The sequence below is a fragment of the Martes martes genome (assembly GCF_963455335.1).
Source record: "Martes martes genome assembly, chromosome: 11".
NCBI classification, from domain to species: domain Eukaryota; kingdom Metazoa; phylum Chordata; class Mammalia; order Carnivora; family Mustelidae; genus Martes; species Martes martes.
In genome coordinates this window covers 24,052,613-24,070,131 of record NC_137899.1, presented here as the reverse complement: position 1 = coordinate 24,070,131, position 17,519 = coordinate 24,052,613, and the positions used below count along the sequence as shown (strand labels likewise).

Genomic DNA, 17,519 nt, shown 5'->3' with positions numbered 1-17,519 from the left:
CTACCTGATGCATATATTTTCTCAGTAAAGAAGGGCAGAAAGTGAAGGTGAGGGGCGAGGAAGTGGAGGATGTGTCGTAAGAAGAATGAAGAAGAGCAGCATTAGTCTGTTCAGACGCCAAAACAAAGTATTATCCACTGGGTGGCTTAAACAACAGAAATTTATTTTTCACAGTTCCAGAGGCGGGGAAGCCCAAGCTCAAGGTTCTGGCTAATTTGGTTCCTGGTTGCCTGAAAAGCCGTCTTCTTGGCTTTCAGATGACTGCCTCCTTGTGGTGTGCTCACAAGGCAGAGACAGAGCTTTGGTATCTCTGACTCTTCTTAAACGGGCAAGCCCCCTCTTGGATTAGGACCCCACCCTTATGACCTCATTTAACCTACATCACCTTCACAGCCCTATCTCCAGAGAATCAGGGCTTCTACATAGGAATCTGGGAGGAACACAAATATTCAGTCCATAACAAAAGTTTAAATAGTCTCTGTAAGAAATGGAAGAAAGAAACCCATAAAAGGATTGACAGGCATGGTTTGGAGCCCCTAAGCCTGAATCCCATGTAGATTCAGAAAACCATCAATAGCCTTCTACTTCCAGCCATGATGAGGTGACTTGTACCAGACTATGCCTCCCATGACAAACAGCTAGAGAAATGGACCAAATATATGAAACAACTGCTTTTAACTGTTGGACAACAGGTATCACAATATTGTGATCTCTGAAAGAAAGGAAATCAATGAGGTGACCATATTACACCACAGGCTTTCTTCCTAGAGGCATTTATTAGCCGCTTGTGAAAGAAAGGTGGTCTCACTAAGCCAAGGAAATAGTTAATGGGGCTCAAGGATGTTGAAATTGCTGGAGTTTATGGGCAGAGTACTAGAAAAGTGGGAGTTACACAGAAAAAAAGCTTGAGAAATAAGCGTAGAGATCCTTGCATCTTTGAGTGCATTCTAAGCTGACTGTGTGTGCAGGATGACATGCCACGAGATTGGACAAAAAATGTCTACCAGGGCAAAAACATCTACCAGGGATCTGTAAGAAGAGCTCGTAGTTGGAATTATGGCTGATTTTTCAGAGATCAATTCAGTGAATTGTAAGCTGTAAACTGCATGATTCTCTCTATGAAGTCACAATCTAGGGAAAAAAGATACTACAAATATTTCATCTAATTGAAAGGTGCACTAAGACAAGCCCATTTACATCCCAGAGTGAAGGCATCATATGAAATTTAAAAGATTAGGGATTAAAGATGAAAAAGTGTGTGCTGCGGTAGCTAAAACCTGTTCCACCTTAAATGACAATGTATGCTTGAAGGAGGAATGTTTTCCTTCCCTTCTTATTTCCTGCAGCTTTACTTTCTCCACTTTTGATTGCTAGAGTCAACTTACAGCCATCCAAAAGGATGACCTCTAAAAATGAGTTGAACCCACAGCTAATTGTAAAAAAACGTGTTTCTTTGAAATAGGATTTCCATCATTCATGTCAGGTTTATAAAACCACTCTTTACATAAACATTGTGAAAATGACTAGTTACGATACATGAATTCATACGAACCCGTGAGATCACTCTTTCAGGGAACAGCGAAATGTCACATTCAGGAATCTCGCTTCCAAGAGAGATTTCAGACGCCCTGTGTTCAGGAAATAGGAATTCTTCCTTAGCAACGACGTTGAGTTTTAACTTGCTTCTCCATTTCAGCAACTGAAGTTCATGTTTTAATATCTGCCATGAAAATAACCAGCAAATTCCATGTCATCATCGTGAAGGTTAAATGAGATGATATGTATAAAGCACAACACTCGACACCATGATAGAAACAAATAAACATTCTGTATTATTGTCATCCCCGCTATGTAAACTGCCTTTGTCCATAGCAGGGCGATATGCACCAGACCACCAGAGCATTAGAGATCATTCCATGTGTTGTCAGACATCAGCGGCCTAGGCAGCAACCTCGATGATGTGGTCCAGCTTCCTCTTTTAGATGAAGAAGCTGAAACCCACAGAGTCAAGGTTCTGGTAATGACTGATGGGATATTTGGGGTACGGAAAGGAGGACAACACAGAGATAAAAAAGGAGAGGCAGAGGAAAGCATTTGGTGTCTTGCCTGATTTACTGTTACAAGAAGTCCCCCATTTTAACTTTGAATACATTCCTTAAAACTTCATAGTCAAGAAAAAGCCATAAGGATAAATAAACGTTACACACACACACGAGCATAAGGAAGGGCACACGTTGGAGAAGTAGCACACAGAAGCGTTCCCTGCTTTCTCTGCCCAGCACGCACCAGCCATGCTCACTTCACCCACGTAAGTGAGTGATTGTTCGGCTAAGAAATCACATAGCTAGAAGTCAATGTTTTCTCTAAACACCCAACTAACTGTAGGGTATACATCTATATTAAGGATAATACTATGTTATATGTTACTATTTATATTAATATGTATCAACTATTGCATGCAACACATTATGCTCAGGGTATGGGGGTGATTAAGAGAACAATACTGCCTCAGAGATGTTCAGTTCAAGCGGGGTGTGAACAGGGCAGACTAGTCATGTACGGTTGCGTATTTCGCCATTAGACAATCACTGATCAGGCTTGGGGGGAGCTAGGATCAAAATGCTAGCTTAGTGCACAGTGTTGAAAATCACTGAACAGGGGCACCTAGATGGCTCAGTCAGGGAAGTATCTGATTCTTTGACTCCGGTCTTGATTTCAGAGTCTTGAGATCAAGCCCCACATCAGGCTCCCTGCTCAGTGGGGGGTCTACTTGAGATTCCTTGTCTCTCTCTCCCTCTGCCCATTCTGCCTCCCCCAATGTTCTCTCTCTCTCTCAAATAAATCTAAAAAGAAAGAAAGAAGGAGGGAAAGAAAGAGAAAGAAGGGAAGAAAGAAAGAATGAACGGATGGAGGGACAAGAGAGCACTGAACAAGCAGACTAAAACAGTGGTTACCTAAAGTGTAACTATTGAACTGGCAACACTGAACTTGAACTAGTAACACTGAACATGTACTCCACAAATGCTAGAGGACGTCCTAGAAGAACACCATGATACCAGTAGGGGACAGACTTGCAGAGAGCGAGAACTGTGCTTTATGCATCTCAGTGTCCTCTGTAGACTCTAGCACTGTTTCCAGCATAAATCTTTGTATACCCTCTTGGTACGTGTGTAGTATCATCGGTGTCAGCGTTAGCGGTGAACCCGTTAGCGGTGGGAGGGCATTGATCCTGCCCTTCACCGGGCGACGACTAAACAGGGAGTTTAATTTCTTATTTCTCTCTTTCTTATTTATCCCGACTTCGTATTTCAAGACTATTGATAAAACATTACCTATGAAGTAATATAACTAAAAAAAAATCCATATTTCTATGTCTGATCCTAATAGTTACTGTGAGTATTCTTTTTTTTTTTAAAGATTTACTTATTTATTTATTTGTCAGAGAGAGAGAGAGAGAGGAGCGAGAGTGAGCACAAGCAGACAGAGTGGCAGGCAGAGGGAGAAGCAGGCTCCCCGTCGAGCAAGGAGCCCGATGCGGGACTCGATCCCAGGACGCCGGGATCATGACCCGAGCCGAAGGCAGCTGCCTAACCAACTGAGCCACCCAGGCGTCCCGTATTCTAAAACAACATTAAGTAATAATGTATTAATAGCTTAAGCAAACCAGAAATATTTTTAAGTTTGGAGGAATTTGCTTGGGTCCTCTATTTTAATTGCTTTAATTAAAGTGTCCCAGTTAGGAACGATCCTTTAAGTTTAACAATTTAAAGATTTTTTTCTTAATTTATTTGACAGACAGAGATCACAAGTAGGCAGAGAACCAGGCAGAGAGAGAGGAGGAAGCAGGCTCCCCGCTGAGCAGAGAGCCGGATGCGGGGCTCGATCCCAGGACTCTGGGATCATGACCTGAGCCAAAGGCAGAGGCTTTAACCCACTGAGCCACCCAGGTGCCCCATAAGTTTAGCACTTTAGTAATTTTTTAAATAATTTATATTAAAATTATAATTTATTATATTGAAGGTTGAAAAAGAATAACAATCTAATCTTATCTAGGAAAGAAAAAATTTATTCAGTCTTTATCATATCAAATGGTTTCTCTTCCATTTTAAATTCTTTTTTTAAAAGATTTTATTTATTTTTATTTAACAGACAGAGTTCATAAGTAGGCAAAGAGGCAGGCAAAGAGAGAGAGGAAGAAGCTGGTTCCCTGCTGAGCAGAGAGCTGGATGCAGGGCTAGATCCCAGGACCCTGGGACCATGACCTGAGCCAAAGGCAGAGGCTAACCCTGAGCCACCCAGGCGCCCCTCTCTTCTATTTTAGACATCTATATATATCTAAACACTTGCTTAAACAAAATTCTTCATTTCTACCAATAACTTTAAACAAAATGTTGAAATGATTTTTTTCTCAGTGTTCAGAGTTGAAATGAAACAACAGAATTTATTAGAAAATATTTTTCATAGCTGAAGGAAAATTTAAATTATTCAATTAAAAGAATAAAGACCCCTTCAAAATTATATAATATTGGGGCACCTGGGTGGCTCAGTCCATTAAGCACCTGTCTTCAGCTCAGTTCATGGTCTCAGGGTTCTGGGATGGAGCCCCACCATCGAGCCATGCCTCCGGCTCCCCACTCAGCAGGGAGTCTGCTTGTCTTTCTCCCTCTCACTCTGTCTCTCCACCCCGTTCATGCACAAACATGCACGCTCTCTCTCAAATAAATAAAATCTTTTTTTAAGTACCTAATATTCAATATTTTCATACTTTCCACGCATAGCATTATTATCTGAAACAACAGCAATATAACAACCAAATACAGTTTCTAAAAAAATTAAGTTTCCAAGATACCATACCAGCTCCTCTTCTCTCCTCTTATACTTATGTTGTGCTTTATCCCTCCACTTGGTTAGGATAGCTAATAGCTTGTAACGGCAGCACATCCTTCGTATCCGCACTAGTGTAACTAAAGAAAAGTTATTAGATTATTGTATATATATATAAATATGTTTCCTAAAAACAATGTTTAATATTCTATCATGTTTATAATATAAACTAATATTGTGTCTGGCGGGGTTTGTTTGATTTTAATTATATCTAAAATTAATTACTTTTGGCAGCAGTACATCTTTATTCCTGAAACTTTATCAACCTGTAAACATCACATTTGCCCTTGGAAATTGAGATGGAGGGATGCCTAGGTGGCTCAACTGGTTAAGCATTTGCCTTTAGCTCAGGTCATGATCCTCGGGTCCTGGGATCGAGGCCCACATCAGGCTCCCTGCTCAGCAGGAAGCCTGCTTCTCCCTCTCTCGTGCATGCTTCTCTCTCTCTCTCACTCCCCCTGCTTGTGTTCCCTCTCTCGCTGTGTCTCTCTGTCAAATAAATAAATAAATAAAATCTTAAAAAAATAAAAATAAAGGTGTAATAGATGTAATGACACATCAAGATATATATATAGGATACATATCTTTTCTTTTTTTAATCAAACTGTTCTTTATAAAACCAGAACTGCTAAACTTAATCACAGAAATACAATTATAAGGTAGTATTCTGATTTAGTTAAATGCCCTGTGATTAAATGAATTGCTCCATTTTATGTTTTAACCAAGGGTCCAAAGCTCAAATACAGGGGTCAGGCCAGGAAGGAGGATGACTAAGGCAGGCCCTGGGGACACCACTGAAGAGGGCATTGGCTTCTTTTTTTTTTAACTTTTTTTTTTTTAAGATTTTGTTTATTTACTTGACAGACAGAGATCACAAGTAGACAGAGAGGTAGGCAGAGAGAGAGAGGAGGAAGCAGGCTCCCCGATTCCAGGACCCTGAGATCATGACCTGAGCCGAAGGCAGAGGCTTTAACCCACTGAGCCACCCAGGCGCCCCGAGGGCACTGGCTTCTTAACTGAAGCCAGTTCCTTCCTCTCTGAATTAGAGGCCCATCAATCTTATGTTTAAAACTTCAGAGGGCACCTGAGGGGCATTCAACTCTTGATTACCACTCTGGTTGTGATCTTAGGGTCATGAGATGGAGCCCCACCTTGGGGTATGGAGTCTGCTTAGGATTCTCTCTCCCTCTCCCACTTCCCTTCTCCCCCTCAACCCATGCTCCCATGTGCACGCTCTGTCTTGCTCTCGCTCTCTCTCCCTCTCCAAAAAAAGAAGGGGGAAAAAAAAAACCCTTCAGAGGGCTCACTGTGACTCAGGTACCTAGAGTAACTGATCAAGAGGAAATGATTCTCTGATTTGCAACAGCCATAAACCAATATTTGGTTAGTGGCTAAAATCTGAGCAAAAGTCTGGGGTTCCCTATTCCTGCCTCAAAGATCATGTACATGCCCTCTCTATTTTTTACAACTATCAAGGGTTTAAGGAAAGGAAGATGCATTTTCTTTGTTTCCTCATGTATCCATTAAATGAAATATCTCTAAGGAATAGAAAATTCTCTGCAAGAAATAGTCAGTTTTGGTACCTATCATATACCAGCTTTCTCTGAGTAAAAATGATGATAGTAGATCCCTACTTATATTTGTACATATATCACACAAATCCATACGAGATTTTTATTTCAAACATGCCTGTTTTCTGTTACAAGAAAACCCTTTGAGACAAATCTCATTTAAATATAAGATTTAATTAGTGGCTTTTCGTGACATTTCATGACAATTCTCTAGACATAATAATAAATTCTCAGTAAAAACTGCTTAATTTTTTGTTAAGATTTTTATTTATTTATTTATTTGATAGAAAGAGAGAGAGAGATCACAAGTAGGCAGAGAGGCAGGCAGAGCGAGAGGGAGAAGCCGGTTCCCTGCTGAGCAGAGAGCCCGATGTGGGGCTCGATCGCAGGACCCTGAGATCATGACCTGAGCTGAAGGCAGAGGCTTAACCCACTGAGCCACCCAGCCACCCGCAAACTGCTGAATTGTTGAGTGTGTTGGTTCTTTGAATAAGCAATACAAAACCTAACCATTACTATGCAAGGATTTACCTGTAAGTAGTTTTTTTTGACCTTCTGTATAAGAGTGCCAGAGACGAAAGATGTATTTTTGAAGTCTGAAATTGTCATATTCCCTCGCTTTTTCCATCTTTTCAGCCAGAAGTTCATCTTCACTTATAAGAGGTATTGCTATGTTTCTCCATGTGCTATAGGCAGTAAATACAGAAAAATAGTATTTTGATAATATCAATGGCAATACATTCCTAACAAATGGAGAGGGAGAAGGAGTAACAATACCTCCTTTATTGCTTCAAATACCACAGCATAGAAAGAAATTGTTCGATTATTGTTACTGTTCTGTTTGTATTGTTACTGTTGTGTTTCCTTTGAGCTTGTACTTCCCTTCACTATATTTCTAAAACCCATTAAAGGTCTGAAATTCGGAAGGTATTTTTCGTAACCTGGTTTTTTTTCAAAACCCATTTAGAGGCAAAACTAGACCTGACCTAAAGTAATTTTACCTCAGGGCTCCTGGGTGGCTCGACTGGTTGAACACCCAGCTCTAGATTTCAGCTCAAGCTCATGATCTTGGGGTCCTGGGATCAAGCTTCACAACAGGCTCTACACTCAGTGCTGATTCTCTCTCCCTCTCCCTGCTCACCCCGCACTCTGTCTCTCTAAAATAAATAAATAAATCTTAAAAGTAAACAAATAAAAATTAAAAACCTAAAGTAATTTTGCATCAAAAACTCTCTGGACTTGACACATAGCTATTTGTAGTCTTTTTAAAATTTCATTTCATAGACATTTCATTTTATATACATATATATAACATATATAATAGAAATACTAATGTTTTAATATGTTTGGTTCCAACATGCTGCCCCAGACACCACTGAAGATGTTATATAATACATAGAATGTGTAGAAATTACCTTTGTAAAATTTTTTTAAGAGAAAGAATCTAAATTTTGAAACATATCTCCAAGGGTTTCAGATGAAGGGATTGTAGACTTACACTTCAAAAAAAAGCAATACCTTGAAGAAGCAAAGAATGCATTTTAACTAAGTAAACACTAAATAAAAATAAAAGAAATATAGAATGCAAAATGGTGGAAACATGATTAAATAGATAAAATCAGAATGGCCAAAAATGAGTTGTTATTCCTATAGAGAATATTAAGAATAAAAACACAAAGAAATAGGATGCGAAAATCACATTCTTACCAAAAGTGGGTCTTTACTAAATGTCCAGTATAAAAAGTACATGCTTTTACCATCAATTCCGGAGTCATCTAAAGTAAATAAATTAATTAAATAGCACACATTAGTAATAAATGGAATGCGGAGGCCAACTCCAGAAGATATAGAGGAAAATGAGCGCAATGTTTGCATTGGGCAATAGGGAGACAGGAACAGATTAGAAGAACTACATGCCATTTATATATTTTGTAACTTTATTGTGTTTGTCCATTATCTATTTTTCAAACATTAAAATCACAACTTAAAATTTTCTCATTATAGGGGCGCCTGGGTGGCTCAGTGGGTTAAAGCCTCTGCCTTCGGCTCAGGTCATGATCCCAGGGTCCTGGGATCGAGCCCCACATCAGGCTCTCTGCTCAGCAGGGAACCTGCTTCCCCCTCTCTCTCTGCCTGCCTCTCTGCCTACTTGTGATCTCTATCTGTCAAATAAATAAATAAATAAATCTTTAAAAAAAATTTTTTTTCTCATTATATTGTATTTACTTTAAAGCATTTTAAGTAGATCTATGGTACTATTATTGTCAGTTGTATTGTTAGGAGTATAGAGTTGTGGGTCTGCAGGTCACCATTAAACTGAAAGATTTTGCATTCTCAAGAGTATAAAATGAAAGTTTCTTTAAAAAAAAAAAAAAAGCTTACAGAAATGCCTCACCAAACAGTAATAGGAAAGCCACATAAATTACAATTTTGGAATACACTGAAAGAGATGCAAATTAATCTATCACTTGCAACTAGTCACCATAACATATGTTAACATGTGCAAACAGCTAACTGAGGATTCCTGAAATCATCTGTACCTTCTGTACCTTCTTCTGAGTAAGATAATATCATATTAACACATTTGTTATATGTACATGGTACTGTGAAGTGCTAATGGTGTTATTTTTTCTCATGTTATCACCACCCTGTTTGTCAAACATGTGGCCACATCTATTTGGTTCAAATCTATACCAACTGCCCAGAACTCTGAATTCTGATTTTCAAAGACAAATGTTTTTCTCCTTTGCACACTGCTGTCAATGCTTTGTTGAGTTCACAGATACAACACACACACGTTAATCATGGAGCTATTTTAAGCGTACAACAAAGGCCCGTCACCCCCTGATATTCTGCCTGATGTTCAATGACATTTGGAAATCATCAGTTTGATGGAGATTATATGCAGATGATCCTTGTGGTGAGGGAGATCATAAATCATTGAAGTCATTTTACTAAAAAATGACAGAATTTTACTAAATTCTGATTTCATAAGGGAAAGGAATCCAGACAAACAAAGTAGAAGTATTGGGGATATCACAGCAAGGTAGAGCTAAAACCAGGAAAGGAATGAAATGGTGGAACTAAAGACAAATTTCATCTACAATACAATTTTCTTGCTCTGCCATTAGCCGCTTAATTTCCTAAGATTAAACTTTTTTCTCTAGAGGATATAACCTGGAAAGAACTATATAAATATCTACAATAAATGGCATAGTTCATTTAAAAATGAGCATATTACATGATCAAATGAATGAAAACAAAAATTATTCAGCCAGTAACTTTTGAACTTGAGTTTTCTAATAATCAACTCTTTAAATCAGCATTAAAGTATTTTTTCAATTCTATTCTTGAAAGAAGTTAACGTCCTCATGAATCCACAGTTTATATTCCAGAAGTGTTTGTCATTGTAATATTCTTTTATCAAGAGTTCCTTTCCCTAAGTTCTTTTTAAAAAAATTTTTTTAAAGATTTTATTTATCTGAGAGAGAGAAAGAGAGCAGGAGCAGTGGGAGGGTCAGGAGGGAGAAGCCAGTTCCTCCCTGAACAGGGAACCCCATATGGGGCTCAATCCCAGGACCCTGAGATCAGGACTTGAGCTGAAGGCAGACCCTAACCAACTGAGCCATCCAGGCACCCCTCCTTTCCCTAAGTTCTTATTTTAATTTCACATATATTGTTCCCCCAACAAAACAAAATAAAACAAAAACACTAATAGAATGAAAATAGTCATGGTTTTTCCTCATTGTTGGCATCCTCTTGTTTTCTCCAGAGGGAAATAGCTTTAAGAAACTGTCACTGGGTGCTCAGCAGGGACTCTGCTTCTCCCTCTCCCACTCCTCCCCTCTGCTGTCCTCTCTTTCTCAAATAAATATATATTTTTTTTTTAAATAAAAGAGAGAGTGTGTATGTCAGGGTACTGACCTGCAGTAAAGGCTCAAGCCCAGGAATGCCCCATCCCCATTTGGGGCCACGCATGCATCAGCGCCACTGGGGCTCAGCAGCACCTCTGGCCAGTCTAACCATCAGACACACGCAGGGACACTCAGTCACAGTTCTGCTTCCACTGTTCAACATCTTCACTACGCTCCAGCAACGTGCTACTTGAAATATTTGTATTTATTATTATTTATTATCATTGTATTATTATTATTTATGTATTATCATTGTTGCAATATAGTTGACATACAATGTTCTATTGGTTTCAGGTGTATAACAAAGTGATTTAAAAATTCTGTACATTACTCAGTGCTTACCACAACTAGTGTGGTAAACATCTGTCATCATACAAGATTTTCACAATGATATTGACTAGATTCCCTATGCTGTGATTTTCATCTCCATGATTTATTAATTTTCTAACTCAGAGCTTGTATGTCTTAATCTCCTCTGCCACTTCACATATTCCCCACACACCTCACCTCTGGCAACTATCAGTTTTTTCGCTGAATGTATGACCCTGTTTCTGTTTTGTTTGTTCGTTTGTTAAACAAAAATAATTTGTTAAATTATTAATTTGTTTAAAAAAATACCGTCATTTCTTCTGTTTTTTTGGAGTCCACATGTAAGTGAAATCATATGGCTTTTGTCTTTCTCTGTCTAACTTACTTCACTTAGTGTAACAGCCTCTCGGTCCATCTGTGTTGTCGCAAATGGCAAGATCTCATTCTTTTCAAATGGCTGGAACAATATGCCTTCATATATATGTACCACCGTTTATCTTTATCCATTTATCTATTGATGGACACTTGGGTTGCTTCCATATTTTGGCTAGTATAAATAATACTGCAGTAAACATAGGGGTACACATATCTTTTCAAATTAGTGTTTTCATTTTCTCCAAATAAATAATCACAAGTGGAATTAATAGATTATATGGTATTTTTAATTTTTTGCAGAACCTGTGTACTGTTTTCCACATTAGTTGCGCCAATTTACATTCTCACCAACAGTGCACAGGGCTTCTCTTTTTTTCTCATCCTCATCAACACTTGTAATTTCTTGTTTTTTTGATACTAGCCATTCTGACTGGTGTGCGGTGATAACTCATTGTGGTTTTGATTTGCATTTCCCTGATGATGAGTGATGTTGAGCATCTTTTCATGCATATGCTGGCCATCTGTATGTCGTTTTTGGAAAAATGTTTTATTCAGATCCTCTGCCCATTTTTAATTGGAGTATTTGTGTTGTGTCTTTTGGTTTTGGGTTGTACAAATTCTTTATATATTTTGGATCTGAAGCCCTATCAGGCATGTCATTTGCAAATATCTTCTCTCCTTCAGGAAGTTACCTCTCCATTTTGTTGTTAGTTTCCTTTGTTGTGCCAAACTTTTTATTTTGGTGTACTCCTGGTAGTTTATTTTTGCTTTTACTTCCTTTGCCTGAGAAGACTCTCCATAAACATGTTGGTAAGGTTGTTGTCTAAGAGATTACTGCCTATGTTTCCTCTTAGAAGTTTTATGATTTCAAGTCTCACATTTAGGTTTTTAATCCATTTTGAGTCTATTTTTGTACATGGTGTAAGAAAATGGTTCAGTTTCGTTCTTTTACATGTAGCTGTTCAGTTTTCCCAGTACCATTTGTTGAAGAGACTGTCTTTTCCCCCATTGTACATCTTGCTCTCTAAACTATACTTTCATGGATCATTTCTATAGTTTGTATATTCCTGCCTCCTTTGTCTTAGTTTGACAGTGTAACTGTGGGTTTATTTCTGGACTCTCTATTCTATTCCCTTTATCTATGGGTCTGAGTTTGTGCCAGTACCATACTGTTTTGATTGCAATAGCTTTGTAATATATCTTAAAATCTGAGATTGTGGTACCTCCAGCTTTGTTCTTTCCCAAGATTGCTTTGGCTATCAAGGTCTTTTGTGGTTCCATACAAATTTTAGTATTACTCCAGTTTTGTTTAAAAAAAAAATGCTGTTGGGGCGCCTAGGTGGCTCAGTGGGCTAAAAAAAAAAATGCTGTTTGTACTTTGATAGAGATTGCATTGACTATAGATTTCTTTGACTATTATGGACATTTTAAGATTACTTCTTCCAATCCATGAGCATGGTATGTCTTTCCATTTGTGTCATCTTCGATTTCTTTCATTAATGTCTTATAGTTTTCAGAGTATAAGTCCTTCACCTCCTGGGTTAAGTTTATTTATAGGTTATTTATTCTTTTGATGCAATTGTAAGGGCAATTGTTTTATTATTATTATTATTTCTCTTTCCACTACTGTGTTATTATACTGTGTATACAAATGCAACAGATTTCTCTATATCAGTTTTCTTTTTTTTTTTTTTAAGATTTTATTCATTTATTTGCAGACAGATCACAAGCAAGCAGAGAGGCAGGCAGAGAGAGAGAGGGGGAAGGAGACTCCCCACCGAGCAGAGAGCCCGATGCGGGGCTCGATCCCAGGACCCCAGGATCATGACCCGAGCTGAAGGCAGAGGCTTTAACCCACTGAGCCACCCAGGCGCCCCTCTATATCAGTTTTTCTATCCTGCAACTTTAGCGAATTCATTTATTTTTTTTAAAAGATTTTATTTATTTATTTGGCAAACAGAGATCACAAGTAGGCAGAGAGGCAGGCAGAGAGAGAGGAGGAAGCAGGCTCCCTGCTGAGCAGAGAGCCCAATGCGGGGCTCAATCCCAGGACCCTGAGATCATGACCCGAGCCAAAGGCAGAGGCTTTAACCCACTGAGCCACCCAGGCGCCCCAGTGAATTCATTTATTAATCCTAATATTGTTTTGGTGGAGTCCTGTGGTTTTCTACATATAGTATGATGTCATCTGCAAACAGTGACAGTTTTACTTCTTCCTCACCAATTTGGATGCCTTTTAGTTCTTTTTCTTGTCTGATTGCTGTGGCTAGGACTTTCAGTACTTTGTTGAATAAAAGTAGTGAAAGTAGACATCTTTGTCTTTTTCCTGATCTTAGAGAAGTGGCTTTCTGTTTTCACCAATGAGTAGGTAGCTGTGGGTTTTTCATATGTAGCCTTTATTATGTTGAGGGGTGTTTCCTGTATACCCAGTTTGTTGACAGATTTATCATAAAGAGATATGTATTTTGTCGAATACTTTTGCATCTATTGAGATAATCATGTGGTTTTTATCCTTCTTCTTGTTAACATGATGCATCATTTTTTATTGATTTGCAAAGATTACATCCCTGGAATCAATCCCACTTGATTGTAGTGATCGATCCCTTGAATATAAGATTGAACTAGGTTTGCTAATATTTTGTTAAGGATTTTTGCCTGTATGTTCCCCAGGAATATTGGCCTGTAGTTTTCTCTTTTTGCAGTGTCTTTGTCTGGTTTTGGTATCAGATTAATGTTAGTCTCGTAGAATGAATTTAAAGCATTCTTTCTTTTTCTATTTTCTGGAATAGTTTGAGAAGGATAGGTACTAAGTCTTCTCTAAATGTGTGGTAGAATTCACCTAAAAAGCCATCTAGTCCTGGACTTCCATTACTTGGGAGTTTTTTGATTATTGATTCAATTAAATTTCATTACTAGTAATTGGTCTACTCAAGTTTGCTATTATTTTCTGATTCAGTTTTGGGAGATTGTATGTTTCTAGGAATTTATCCATTTTTTCCAAGCTGTCCAATATTTTGGCATATAATTTTCATATATTCTCTTATATCCTTTGTATTTCTGTGATGTTTGTTGTTATTTCTCCTATTTCATTTCTAAAAATATTTACTTGCATCCTCTTTTTTTAATGAAACTTGCTAAAGGTTTGTCAATTTTGTTTAGCTATTCAAAGAACCAGCTCTTGCATTCATTGATCTTTTCTATTGATTTTTTTTTTTTTACGCTCTCTCTCATTTATTTCTGTTCAAATCTTTATTATTTCCTTCTTTCTACTAATTTGGACTTGGTTTTGTTAGTCTTCTCTTTTTTTTTTTGTTCTTCTTGGTATAAAGTTAGATTGTTTATTTAAGATTTTTCTTGTTTCTTAAGGTAGGTCTATATTATTGTAAATTTTTCTCTTAGAACTACTTTTGGTGTATCCCAAAGATTTTGCACCATTGTTTTTCCATTTTCATTTGTCTCTATGTATTTTTTTATTTTTGGTTTGTTTTTTTTTTTAAGATTTTATTTATTTATTTGACAGAGAGATCACAAGTAGGCAGAGAGGCAGTTGGGGGAGGGTGGGAAGCAGGCTCCCCGCTGAACAGAGAGCCCAATCTGGGGCTGGATCCCAGGACCTTGGAATCATGACCTGAGCCAAAGGCAGAGGCTTTAACCCACTGAGCCACCCAGGCACCCCTATTTTTTTATTTCTAATTTGATTTCTTCTTTGACCTATTGCTTCTTTAGTAACACAATGTTTAGCCTCCATGTGTTTGTGTTTTTTCCAGGTTTTCTTTTCTTGTAACAGACTTCTAGTTTCATATCATTGTGATTAGAAAAGATGCTTGATACGGTTTCAATCTTCTTAAACTTATTAAAGTGGGCCCGCATATTATCTATCCTAGAGAATGTCCCATGTGTTTTTGAAAAGAGTGTGTATTCTGTTGTTTTTGGTTGAGATGTTCTGTGTATATCTCTTGAGTTCATCTGGTCTAATGTATTGGTTAGAGCTGCTGTTTCCCTATAGTTTTTCTGTCTGGATGATCTATCAGTTAATGTATATGAGGTGTTAAATTCCCCTAATATTACTGGCAATCTCCCTTTATGTCTGTTAATGTTTGCTTTATGTATTTAGTATTTATGTATGTTGTGTGCATAATATTTACAATAGGATTCCCTGGTTGGATTGATCCTTTCAGCGTTGTGTAAAGCCCTTCTTTTTGTTGTTATTGTTGTTGTTGTTGTTCTTCTTCTTCTTCTTGCAGTCTTAGTTTAAAGTCTATTTTGTCTGATATAACTGTTGCGACCCTGGTTTTTGTTTTGTTTTGTTTTTCATTTCCATTTGCATGGAATATCTTTTTCTGGCCTTTTACTTTCCATGGGTATGAATCTTTAGGTCTAAACTGAATCTTTTGTAGGCAGAATATTGAGGGGTCCTATTTTTTTATCCATTTGGTTGCACTATTTTTTTTTATTAATCGGTGCATTAATCCATTTACATTTAAAGTAATTATTGATAGGTATGTACTTATTGCCATTTTGTTAATTGTTTTCTAGTTGTGTTGGTAGTTATTCTCTATTCCTCTCTTCTCTTGCTTTCTTTCCTTATGGTTTGATGTCTTTCTTTAGTGTTATGCTTGGATTCTTTTCTCTTTACTTTGTGTACTATTGTGTATCTATTACAGGCTGTTGATTTGTGGTTACCACGAGGTTCATATAAAACACTGTATGCATATAACAGTCTATAGGAAGGTGATGAAGGCTTAAGTTTGAACACATTCTGAAAGCACTGAATTTTTACTCCCCCATTCACGTTTTATGCATCTTACATCATATTTTACATCTTTTTATTTTGTGTATTCCCTGACTAATTATAGATATAATTGATCTTACTACTTTTGTGTTTTAACTCCATATTGGCTTTATAAGTAATTAATCTACGATCTTTATTTTTTTTTAAGATTTTATTTATTTATTTGAGAGAGAGAGATAGAGATCACAAGTAGGCAGAGAGGCAGGCAGAGAGAGAGTGGGGGAAGGAGACACCCCACTGAGCAGAGAGCCCGATGCAGGGCTCGATCCCAGGACCCCGGGATCATGACCTGAGCCAAAGGCAGAGGCTTTAACCCACTGAGCCACCCAGGCACCCCTAATCTACTGTCTTTATTATATGTTTGCTTTTACTAGAGAAATTTTTTCCTTTCCTAATTTTCTTACTTCTAGGCATGGTCTTTTCTTCCTAAGTAAAGAATTCCATTGAACATTTCTTGTAAGACTGGTTTAGTGGTGATGAACTCCTCTAAGTTTTATTTAGCTAGGTAGCTTTTATCTCACTTTCAACCGAATGACAGTTTTGCCAGGTAGAGTATTCTCGGTTGTAGTGTTTTTCCCTTCAGCACTTAGATTATTTCATGCTATTTTTTTCTGACCTACAAAGTTTCTGCTAAAAAAATCAGCTGATAATCTTATGGGTTGTTTCTGGCATGTAACTGTTTGATTTCTCCATCTATATTTAAGGCTTTCTTTTCATTTTTACATTTTGCCATTTTAATTATTATGTGTCTTGGTGTGGAATTCTTTGGGTTCATCTTCTTTGAGGCTCTCTTTGCCTCCTGGACCTGGGTGTCTATTGCCTTCCCCCAGGTTAGGTAAGTTTCAGCTATCATTTCTTCAAATAAATTTTTTACCCCTTTCTTTCTTCTCTTTCTGGGATCCCTATAATGTAAATGTAGCTACATTTGATGATGTTGCAGAGGTCTCTTAACTTATTTGCATCTCTATTATTCTTTTTCTTTTTGCTATTCAGCTTTGTTGCTTCCCACTACCCAGTCCTCCTGTTGACTGGGTTCCTGATCCTTTTTATTTTTATTTGTTTATTTATTTTTTAAAATTTTTTGGACAGGGACAGCATGAGTTGGGGGAGGGACAGAGGGAGAAAGAGAATCTTAAGAAGGCTCCATGACCAGCAAGAGCCCCAATATAGGGCTTGATCCTATGACCCTGAGATCATGACCTAAGCCAAAATCTAGAGTCAGACACTTAACGAACTGAGCCACCCAGGTGCCCCACTGACCCATTTTTCTGCATCATTTAATCTGATGTTGATTCCCTCTAGTGCATTTTTCATCTCAATTATTATATAATTCAGCTCTGACTGGTTTTTGTATTTCTTATCTCTGTTGAAGTTCTCATTGAGTTTACTCACTCTTCTCTCCAGTCCAATAAGTATCTTATGATCATTATTTTGGTCTTTATTAAGTCTATTGCTTATCTCCATTTTGTTTAGCTCTTTTTCTGTGATTTTTCTCTTCTTATTTCATTTGAGACATATACCTCCATCTCCCCCATTTTGTCTAACTCTCTATATCTGTTTCTATGTATTAGGTAGGTCAGCTATGTCTCCTGGTCTTGAAAGTTGTGGTCCTATGGTGCGGTCCTATTGTGCGTCATATTGCAGTTCCCCCTAGACACCAGACCAAGTGTTCCA

The 17,519-nt window shown here is 37.7% G+C and overlaps 1 protein-coding gene across 1 annotated transcript in view; it reads right to left on the bottom strand.

Moving 5' to 3' along the window:
- FBXL13 (F-box and leucine rich repeat protein 13) overlaps window positions 1–17,519 on the bottom strand; it is a gene marked incomplete at both ends in the record, with an annotated part of 240,961 nt that overhangs the window by 197,733 nt on the left and 25,709 nt on the right. The window contains 4 exons of the mRNA XM_080818712.1: window positions 1,553–1,720; window positions 4,855–4,964; window positions 6,987–7,141; window positions 8,163–8,230. Coding sequence (XP_080674838.1) covers window positions 1,553–1,720; window positions 4,855–4,964; window positions 6,987–7,141; window positions 8,163–8,230 — 501 coding nt within the window. The remainder of the gene's footprint in view (window positions 1–1,552; window positions 1,721–4,854; window positions 4,965–6,986; window positions 7,142–8,162; window positions 8,231–17,519) is intronic.